The following is an 11,242-nucleotide window of genomic DNA, read 5'->3' on the forward strand; positions in this document are numbered from 1 at the left end:
AATTAAAATGAAATAATTTAATAGTTTGCGCAACGAAATATTTTGTCGCGCAAGGTTTTTGACTTTTTGTTTTATTATTTCTCTTATATTAATTTTTTCGAATTTTTACTTTTTAAATTTAATTTAATTGTATGATTTTTTTAAAATTACCTTAATTTAAATTGACATATTCAAAATAAAATTACATATGAAAAATAGTGATCAAATTATCCAATAAATAAATATATATATAATATTCAAAATATACACATAAATTAACAAAGTACAATAATAAAATCCTAATACAAGCCTATTGTGGTGGCACTATGTCAAATTTCACTTTCCGCAACACTACATGGGCATCGGTGAAATGAAATACCGATGTTGTTAGTATATTAGGCCCACAAATATTTGGTTTTTCCTACCGATGCCATTTATTATATTTAGCATCGATGTTTGAAATATACCGATGTGTAAAATTGTTGGGCAAAAATTAAATTTAAGCGCCAATTTAGCTTTGATGCCAAAAGCCTATAGTTGACCGCTACAGTGTTTTTTCCCAAAAAAAAATTTCGTCCCTTTGTGAATATTTTAGATTTTCCCCCTTCTCTCAAAAAATTTCCCTCCTCTCTCTCGATACCCACAGAGGACCCAATTCACCCTAAACCCTCTCTCGCTATACCCAGTCACCGGCACTCTGTCATCACTCCCTCATCCAGTCACAAACAGTCACTCTGTCTACCACCTCTTCGTTTTCAGATCTATGCTCTTCGTTTGTGTCCTACACTCCTCTCGACGCTTCTTCTTCAGCTAGGGTTCGTAACTCCGATCCTTTACCGGTACGTGTTTGCTTTTGCGTTTTAATTACTCTATCTGTTTTAGGGCTCTGAGATTGCTCATGTTCTCTGCGTTGTGAATTACATTCTATTTTCGAAATTTTAGTAAAGTTAAACTCATAGTTTGGCAGATCTATGCACGGCATTTTTTGATTTGGGTAATTTGTTATACATAGAATTTTTAAGTTTAGGGTTTGATTATTCTTCTTCTGAGTTCTATTATTTTTCATAGGTGTTGCATGTTGCAATTTGAAGCTTATTTTTCAATTTATTAAGGGTTGTGGTTTTTTGACATTGTTTACTGAAAGTGGTGCCTTCTTTCAGAGACTGAGTAAGGGCACCACAATAACCTTCAACAACTCATTTGGTGGTCAGTTGAAGTCCAAATTTTGCATTCCCTTTGGAGTTCACACAGCTGCCTTTGGTGCAGTCTCTTATCTCTGCATGTACAGAATCTTGATAACTACAAGTAAGACAAAACATCTTCCTCTTCAATTTATGCTTTTACTCTTTTGAGTGTATTTGTTTCTCACTATTTGAGTTCTGAGTTTCGTATGCTTCTATTTATGCTTTTACTATTTCTATTTGGATACCATTCTGTTTAAAACTGTTTGAATACTCTGGTTTGGTCTTTGAGTGTTAGTAAAAAAAACTTTGGTTCTTTGTTGGCAGCTGTGGGAAATATTGTGGTGCAATTTTATTTAAATGATGGAAGATCAATTTTGTGCCTGTAATTTCCATTGCAATGGATGGCTTAGAGTGTAAATTTGAATGTGTTACTACTAGGTTCTGTAATGTTCATTGTGATTTTGAAATAACAAGGCCTAAGTTAAATATGCATGTGGTATGTAATTCATGTAACATCATTGCAATTTAGCTGAGTGGCATGCAATTGGCTGATGCCCTCTTTGTTTTGAATATGACCTAGTGTTTCCTCTAACTTTATTGTGTATTGGTAAAAATGATGGGTTAAGCAATTATGGAAAAATCTTGGATGCTTGCCGATAGGAGAAGTAAAGAGTATGAAGAGGGAGTTGAATAATTTCTAAGGATAGCATTAGCAAATGCTATTGATCATGGACGCATTCGTTGACCATGCCAGAAATGTGGGAATACAAGAAAGTTTACGATTAGAGTAATAAGGGAGCATATGTATTTTAATGGTTTTGACCAAACATACAAGGATTGGATATGGCATGCCAAGCTTATTGAAATAAATGCTAGTGAAACTGTAAATCAAGTACCACAACCGGAATGTGATTTTTTTGGTGAAACGGTTGACATGTGCGAAGGTGCACATGTTCACTTCACTGAAAATCTAGAGGAATTTAAGAAGTTTGTGGAGGAAGCCGAGAAGCCTCTTTATCCTAGGTGTCATAAGCACACCAAGTTATTATTAGCCATAACTCTATGGTTGATCAAAATGATCATCACACCCAGCAAAAACCAGAAAATGGTTAACACACCCATGCTATGACAGCTACTATGCTCCAACGGTCACAAAGGCATATTCAGCACAAGGACAAGCATATTCCTTGTTCTTATCTACTGAGTCATCCTCAGGGGTCCTTGCCCTAGGGTTTTCTATGTAGTCTCTTGTGTATATATACACACCTTTGACCTCAATTGTAAATGTCAAGAGCCGCAGTCTTTCATTGTCTGCTACATTAATTGTAACCCATTATCAATATTAATAGAATTATAGACATTGCTTTTCTCAACACCTACAGACCTTTTTCCTTCTCAGTATGAATTCTATCAGTTATCAGGATTGGTTAAGTTGTACAATCTTAAAGCAAGGCATGGCATGACCGACAATTGTTTCTTGGATATGCTAATCGAAGTTGGTGATTTGCTCCTGATCGGTCAAAAGCTACCCTCGTCTATGTATGAGGCAAAGAAGACGTTGAATGCATTGGGATTGAAATATGAGAAGATGCATGCTCTAATGATTGCATTTTGTATAGGACGAAGTATCATGATTTGACAAGTTGCCCTAAATGTGGCCTTTCAAGATGAAAGGTGACAAAGAAGAACGTAGTGAAGAAAGGGGTCCCAACAAAGGCTTTATGGTACTTTCCTCCTATCCCCAGGTTTAAACGTATGTTTAAGTCCTTGGAAACATCTAAAAGTTTAACTTAGCATAATGAAGCTCAAATAAAGGATGGTAGATTGCGTCATCCAGCTGATTCGCCATCGTGGAAGATGATTGATTATAAGTGGCCAGATTTTGGGAGTGAGCCAAGAAACCTTAGGTTATCTCTTTCTTCGGATGGAATCAATCCTCATAGTTCTCTTAGTAGTAGATATAGTTGCTGACCAGTGATTTTGGTGACATATAACCTGCCTCTAGAGTTGTGCATGAAGAGGAAGTTTATTATGTTAACATAGTTAATTTCTGGCCCTAAACAACAGACATCTACTTGGAACCATTAGTTGATGATTTAGGGTTGCTATGGGATGGGGTGGAGGGAGTCTATGATGCTTTTCGGCAAGAGTCATTCACTTTGAGAGCTGTCCTTTTATGGACAATCAATGATTTTCTGGCATATGGTAACTTGTCTAGGTGCACTATGAAAGGGTGTTATGCATGTCCAATATATGGTGACAAGACATATGCGGAAAGGTTGGAACATGGAAATAAAATGGCATTCACTGGCCATCGCAGATTCTTATCATGTTATTATCTTTACAGAAAATTAACTGAAGAATTTAATGGTAAGGAAGAACTTGACTCGCCACCAATGCCTCTAATCGGGGAACAAGTATGGAAAGAAGTCGAGTCCATAAACTATGAGTGGGGGAAGAGAACTGGAAAGCAGAAAGATGTAGGTTGTACTAACTATTACAAGAAAAGATCAATTTTCTTTAATCTTCCTTATTGGAAATCACACTATGTTCGACATTGCCTTAATGTTATGCACATTGAGAAGATTTTATACTATAGTATTTTCAGTACATTGTTGAACATTCCCAGGTAAACAAAAGATGGTGAGGCAGCTCGTGAGGACCTTGTTAAATTGGGGGTAAGAATTGGTTTGGAGCCACAAGTTGGGGAGAAGAGAACTTTTTTGCCTCCATCAATGTGTACATTGAATAAGAAGGAGAAAATTTCAATGTGCAAAGCATCGATGGGTATTAAAGTGCCTGAAGGCTACTCTTCGAATATAAGAAACGTTGTATGCATGAAAGAGTTGAAACTACTTGGTCTTAAGTCACATGATTGCCACATATTGATGCAACAATTGCTACCCGTGGTTATACGTGGTGTGTTGCCTAAACATGTTAGATATGCAATAACAAGATTTTGTTTCTTCTTCAATGATTTATGTAAGAAAGTGGTGGATGTACCTAACCTTGATAGGATATAATCGGACCTTGTGGCAACATTGTGTTTACTTGAGCAATTTTTTCCTCCATCTTTCTTTGATATAATGGTCTATCTAACTGTGCACCTTATTAAAGAGGTTCGTTTGTGTGGACCAGTTTTTTATAGATGGATGTACCCTTTTAAAAGATACATGAAGGTATTAAAGGGTTATGTACACAATCGTGTGTATCCGGAGGGTTGTATTGTTGAACGCTTCCATGTGGAAGAATCTATACAGTTTTGCTCAGAGTACATGGCTGATTTAAGTGCAATTGGGGTACCTACATCAAGGTTAGATCTAGCAAATACTAGCACTGCTTTATTAAGCACTGTTATAGAATCAATGCCGCATGACAAATGGGAGCAAGCACATCGAACTATCTTTGGTAATACAATGGAAGTTGATCCTTACATAAAGTAAGTTATCTTTGAAAACAACTCTACTGTTTTTTATTTATTTATTAAGTCAGCTTAATAACAAAATTATTATTTGTGCATTGTAATGTTTTACAGTTAACATAAGCAGCATTTGAAGGAGACTAATCCTAGGAAAGCAAACGATGAAAAATGGATACAAGACATGCACAACTAAAGGTTATTAGTTGGTTTCATCATAGGGTCAGTTGTGGTTATAGTACTAATTCGTGTTGAACATATTTAATTGGTACGACAAACAAATTTATTCTGTTTTATTATCCTAGGTGGGTGGTCAATTATGCATGAATATGAATGCGGTGACAGACACTGTAAAGTGGTTGGTTGAAAGGAGTTATGAAATATAGCGGTTATGCAATAGATGCATACCGATACCACACCAAAGCACGAGACAACGAGCGTGTTATCCAAAATAGTGGGGTTTGCTTGGTAGCAAGTACTATGCAAGTTTCGAGTGCAAAGGATAAAACTCCAGTTGTTTCAAACATGAAATTTTATGGAGTTCTTGAAGAAATATGGGAGCTTAATTATCATCAGTTTCAGGTGACTTTATTTAAGTGTGCATGGGTTGAGAATGAGAAAGGTATCAAATATGACGATGACATCGGGTTGACTATGGTGAACCTTAATAGGAGAGGTTATAGAAAGGATGAATTTGTTATGGCCACTCACGTGAGTCAAGTGTTTTACATTGATGACCGTGAAAACGATGGCTAGTCAATTGTGCTTTCAATGCCGAATAGAGTCTATGTTCATGGTGATGAGTTAGAAGATGCTATACTTGAACACCAATCATTTACCAATGGACTACCATCGGTTGAAGAATTTAAATATGAATTGGGTGAGGGAGATACGAAGTACATTCGAACAGATTGCGAGGGTATATGGGTCACTAATTGAAATAAAAGAGCATAGATGTCGGTTTATGTGTGTGGAATGCCCAAAGCATTGCTCAATTTTCTAATGTAAGAATTTTCTTTCTTGACATCATATTAGAATGCATATATAATCTGTCTTAATCTATATAATCTGTCTTAATATATATTAGAATGCATATTAGAATACATCATATTACTGCTCAATTTTCTTAATCTGTCTTAATCTATCTTGTTATCGATTCATATATAATCTGTCCATATTGGTGCATATATACAATTCACTAATAATGTTTTGCTTTTTGGTGTTTAGTTTTGCCTTAATCAATCTTGTTATGGGTTCACCAAAGAAGATTCCAGTAAAACGCTCAAAAGGGAAACCGGAGAACCACTCGGATATACCCCAATCAAAGGAAGCTTCTTCATCATAAACAACTGTTAGCATCACGAGTGAAGCTAAAAGAAAGCGTGGTCCAACAGAAATGCATAAAATTCAAAAGAAAAAAAAAAGAAAGGGAAAAAGTCAATAGTTGAGTTTAGCCCAAAAGGAGAACCAATGGGGAAGGTGGGCAAACAATATGCGTCATACACAGGTGTAATGGCTCGAACCATAATCCCCATTCATATAAGCAGTTGGCTAGCAGTGGATGACCATTTGAAGGAGAAAATCTGGACAAAAATAACGGTAATTTTAATTTACGTATATTGAATAACTCTTTTATACTTATTTTAATGATTTCTCATAAGATCAAGATTCCTTATTTATTTCATTCTTGGTGTACTTCCACATAGAAATGACCAGAAGCCTTGAAGAAGCCTCCTAAAATGTATGACTTCATTGAATTATCAGATTGGCAAAGTTTTGTAATCTCTAGATTGAGTGAAAATTGGCAGGTATGATCAGATTTGTAAATATGACATAAACTTCTTGTTTATAATGTAGGAAATCCATGAACTCCAAAAGGAGAGCTGCAGTAAATGTAAATACCATCATAGAACTAGCCGTAAGGGATATATTGGAGTGGTAGAAGAATTGGTAAGTATATATATGGAGAATCTGTATATAGTTGGGTCAGTAGGAGTAAATTGCTTTGTGCTAACTTTGGTTTATCTTGAATAGGTAGATAAGAAGATAGTGGCAAAGGATGAGGAAGTAGATCGAGCTCTTCTATGGAAGGTAGCACGTGAAGATAAGAACGGGAAGATTCTTGATGAGGAGGTAGTTGAATTGGCTGGAACAATTGTAAGTATATATGTAAAATAATCAGTCAATTGTAAAACAAAATTATATCATTCTAATATATATATATATATATATATATATATGTGTGTGTGTGTGTGCGTGTCCTTCTAAATCAGGAGAAATTGTTGAAGGAGAAAGAAGAAGGCCTTATAACTGTATCTGGTTATAATGATGTCTTAGCTATGGCTTTAGGGACCCCTGAACATGGTGGAAGGGTGAGGGGTGTGGGAGGCTATGTGAAGCCAAATGCGTTCTTCAACGTTCCTAGGAAAAAGAGGGAGTGCGTGTCAAAGGAAATGGTGAAAGAACGAGATGTTTTGCTGCAAGAGACAAAAAAGATTATGGAAGAACAACAGAAAAAGCACGAAGCTATGCAAGAACTTCTTCAAAAGCAAATAGAGATGCTGAAGGTGGCGATTTCTGGTCAAACCTGTAATGTATCTAACTCATCCCGTATTCCAAATATTTCTCACATGTTCGAGAAAGCATCAACAAACATACCATAAAAATTTATAGAAGTTGCTGTTGGTAAAGAAGTTTGTGAGGATGGTTGTGATGATGTGGTGGAGCAAATTGAAGTTCAGGCAAACAAGGTAATGTTTATTTGAATTTACTTTGATATTATGCACTTATTAATATTGTAGTATTAGATTTAGGCACTGCAAATTAAAAACAGATTTTGAACTTGATATTAAGACAATATTGCTTGCTAAATTTCATTTAGTTTTATAATATGCATATGCTTAATTTAGTTTAAGGTATGCTTGATTTTTATATTTTTTGTTTACATGTCTTTTATATGTGTATTAGGGTAAAGATTTGCAAATTAGCTTTCGGCTCAAAGGACAATATTGTTGCAAGTGGCACAATTTTTGACATCAATGTGCCTCAACAGCTGCTTCATAATGTTCCTTTAGGAGAGGGAAATGTAAGAGTCTCTGTTAATTATGCCTTAAATGGAGCTTCTCCACTACCGATACCAGTGAAAGGAGTGTTGAATACTGTTGAGGATGTTGTTGGGTCTCAAGTAGCTTGGCCAGAGTATCTTATAGTTTTTATAGATGATATAGTGGTAAGCAACCTTACTTTTGAACTTGTTTTATTTCATATTATCCCTAATATATTTGTGACCTTTTGGTATATTTGATAGGAGAAGAAAAAGAAAACTACAAAGGAAAAATTAGCGAAGTCATTGTTTCAGTATATCCCAGAAACAGTACCAAAGTCTTGCAAGATTTTATACGGCTTTGCACAGAAACTGATGTCCCAAGGTCAGACTCTCGCTTCATATATTGATGAGGACATATTTGGGGTAGAAAAGATGATATATGTCCTAAAAGAAGATGTTATCAACTTCATTCAAATGAATGAAATAGGACAAGCTGTAATAACCGCTTATATTAGGTAATAGTCACTTTGTGTTTTATAATTTTACGTTTATATTTGGATATGACAGGACTCGACCCAAATTCCACTTTGGAATCCGTGCCGAACCCTGTGCGTGTTCGACACTTGGCGGGTGCCAGGCACAATTACTAAATTGCCCTTCTAGTTAAAATTCAAGTTTATTACAAGTTCAACTTCTACTGAAAATTCGGCAAAGTCTCCCCTATAATTTGATCATTTCCCAGAATTTTCACCTGTTAAAAGCATAAATATACATATCGCAACTGCCAGCATGCAGTCAATCTACATCCAGACTATTCAACTGAACTAAATGGCCTCAAGCTATACAGAAAGTCCTAGGGCAATTCATCAGAGCAACTAATTCAAGAATCTACAACAGCATAGTTTGATTTCAAAAGAAAATCCTACGAAGAGAGAGAGAGAGAGTGGAGCGGAGTATGAAATCTGCCCGGTGGTGGCGCTCTGGTGCACATATAAAGCCTAGGGGCGCAAAACATTAAAAATGTGAGTGGACCAAAAACAAAGTTTAGAAAAATACATAAGAACATACTAACCCCATTGTAAAACAGTTATGCAAAACTAAATCATTCTCTTCATTATACTCGTACTGAAATCAATGCATTCATATATTTATATACGTATATGCCAATCATACTCATGGTCAATAAAACTCTCTTAAAAGCATTGAAATCAATTTAAAACTACCACCTAGGTGTACCCTTTTATTTCTGTCAATTCCTGATATCCGTCAATTCCTCGTGTCACAATTTGTGACACGTCCTCGCAGGTCTCGGTAATAGAAGGTCGACCCAAGCCGCAATCTCGCAGCATTCAGGAGACCTTAGTCAACCTGAACCGCATTCTCGCTCCCACGGTCCAGCCTTCCCCGAAACTCGTGGGGCAACTGTCAAGCGCGCTAACTATACCGAAGGCAACAATTTTATTCCGAAGGCAACATTTATTCCGAGGCAACTTTAATTCCAAAGGCAACATCTTTATATCTGGGTACCTAAGGTGGCTTTAAAAAAAAATATAAAATTTCAGAAAGATCTTATGAGTAACTGAATTTCTGTTAAATCTAGAACTCTGCTGTCATTTATCTGATATTTAGCTAGAATTTCCTTTTCCTATATCCTTAAAGGATATCCCACTCGGCAGCATATAAATTAAAATATTTAAAAGCACATGTCAAATTATAATAGCACTAATCTTTGAATAAAACTTATTCAAGATCAAATACTGGAATTGAATTGCATAAATCATTTATAAAACAAAAGTCCACTCATTGCTGGTCTGAGCTGGACCTTTCGAAGGTCCCTCTTGCGGGTTTGCCTGAGCCCGTATACATGATTAAACCATCATAATATTTTATTAATAATCTTACTCAATATAATCTTTAATTAAAAACCCTGACCCCCATCTCCTAAAAGTGCGTGCACCAATTTAAGATCATTCCTATGCCCACTTAAGCATTTCGGATGGTTAGAACGGTCTGAAAGGACCCGAGACTCGCTAAGCGATAAAGTTCCACATCAATCTACCCGAGACCCCGTGTGGTCCACGACCTCCAATTAACAATCCGAAAGTTTCTATAGGTTCTACATATTTTAATAATGATGTCCTGCAAGTTTGGTCTAAATCGGACGGTCGGATTGATCATGATCGGATGATTACTGTTATTTAACCCTAGGGTTCACGATTTCGGAGTATCCATCAAATCCTATACGATCCTAGAATTACCTAAATCAACATATATTAAATTGATTACGATCCAATGGTTCAAACGTATCGAACCCGGATAACGCCTAATATGCGATATCCGATCGACGACCAAACGATAACCAAATTGAAATCAGAGCATACCATTGTGCTCGGGATGACGTGGGAAACATTCTAGGACAAAAATACAACATTTACACCCCGACGACGCGCTACCACGCGCCTCCACCGCCGGTGGGTGTATTGAGTAATTTTTTGGCGATCGGAAAACTCCAAACTACCGGCCAATAATCATACCTACGGATTAAGCATATCAAGGGGAGTAACTTTATACCTTGGCTCGACGATCAATTCCACCTTTACAGCCCTCGAACGAAGTTTTCTGTCTCATAAAAACCTAGAAAATTTTAGTTTCGAAATCAGAGAAATTGTAATGGATTCACCTCAGGTTTTCAAGGAATAACACAAAGGGAAGGTAGGAGAGTAGTTTGGATGCAATTACCTGAGTTGTGGAGGCCGGAGATGGCCGGAATTGGTGTTGAGAGTTGCCGTTTCGAAACAGCCCGAAATGGCTCTGTTTTCGATCGATTACCTGGTTTAATAGCTTAGAATCGTGGCTAGATATGGCCATGTATGGAAAGAGGAGAGAGAGAGAGAGGAAGAGTTTGCAAGTTGTGGCACTCGATTTGGTGGCTGGACTGAGGAGAAAACTAAGTTTGAAAATGGCTGTTCGTGATATTCTCGAAGGAGAAGAAAAATCCGGGTTTAAGAAATCTGAACTTCAAAAAATTTACTATTGTGCCACTGAACTTCTTTTGATCGTAACTTCTTCGTTACAACTCCGATTTGAGCTCACTACGTGTCTACGGACTCATCTCGACGTGCTCTACACAGCGGTATAATTGAAATCTCCAAATTCCTTCTCAAGCGAAAAGTCAACTTTCTCCAATAAACTATTAAAATTGTCTTTCCCTCTAATAAATTAATAATTAAATATTATTTAAGAACCGAGTTGTTACAGGATATTAATCATGTATTTCAGTTTATTGACCCTATGATAATGGTTAACAGCTATTTATATAAGTTGGTAAAAGACCAAGAATGGGAACCAATGATTGCATTTATGGACCCAAGTCGTACCTTTCATGATCTGAACTCACCGAATGAGGCAGAGAGGATTCAATACATTGTGAAAGCTTTGAACCAAGCTAGTATTGACAACATCTTTTTGATCCCAACAATCCTGGGTAAGTAAAGTGGTTTGTTTTTTAGAATATATATTTATGACTATTACTAATATATTTTAAATTAATATGTAGGGGTCATTGGATCCTTACAATCATTGACGAAGAGAAAGACAATGTGCATATCATGAATC

General features: G+C 36.4%; 1 protein-coding gene across 8 annotated transcripts; it reads left to right on the plus strand.

Moving 5' to 3' along the window:
- On the plus strand, positions 570 to 8,322 carry LOC18791159. Of its 8 annotated transcripts, none has more exons than XR_002271241.1 (9): positions 570 to 818; positions 1,140 to 1,284; positions 5,809 to 6,180; positions 6,288 to 6,322; positions 6,439 to 6,531; positions 6,616 to 6,738; positions 6,855 to 7,331; positions 7,549 to 7,810; positions 7,889 to 8,322. XR_002271241.1 is itself a non-coding variant. In XM_020562193.1 (9 exons), the coding sequence occupies exons 3-6, from the start codon at positions 6,052 to 6,054 to the stop codon at positions 7,242 to 7,244; spliced, it is 735 nt and encodes a 244-aa protein (XP_020417782.1). In that variant the 5' UTR covers positions 570 to 818; positions 1,140 to 1,284; positions 5,809 to 6,051; the 3' UTR covers positions 7,245 to 7,331; positions 7,549 to 7,810; positions 7,889 to 8,009; positions 8,195 to 8,322. The 8 variants fall into 8 exon arrangements, 5 of the variants coding, with proteins under 5 accessions (XP_020417782.1, XP_020417779.1, XP_020417794.1 ...); XM_020562193.1 differs by lacking the exon at positions 6,288 to 6,322 and having other exon boundaries at positions 7,889 to 8,009; positions 8,195 to 8,322; XR_002271242.1 differs by having other exon boundaries at positions 571 to 818; positions 6,919 to 7,331.

The sequence above is a fragment of the Prunus persica genome, chromosome G1, assembly GCF_000346465.2.
Source record: "Prunus persica cultivar Lovell chromosome G1, Prunus_persica_NCBIv2, whole genome shotgun sequence".
NCBI lineage: Eukaryota > Viridiplantae > Streptophyta > Magnoliopsida > Rosales > Rosaceae > Prunus > Prunus persica.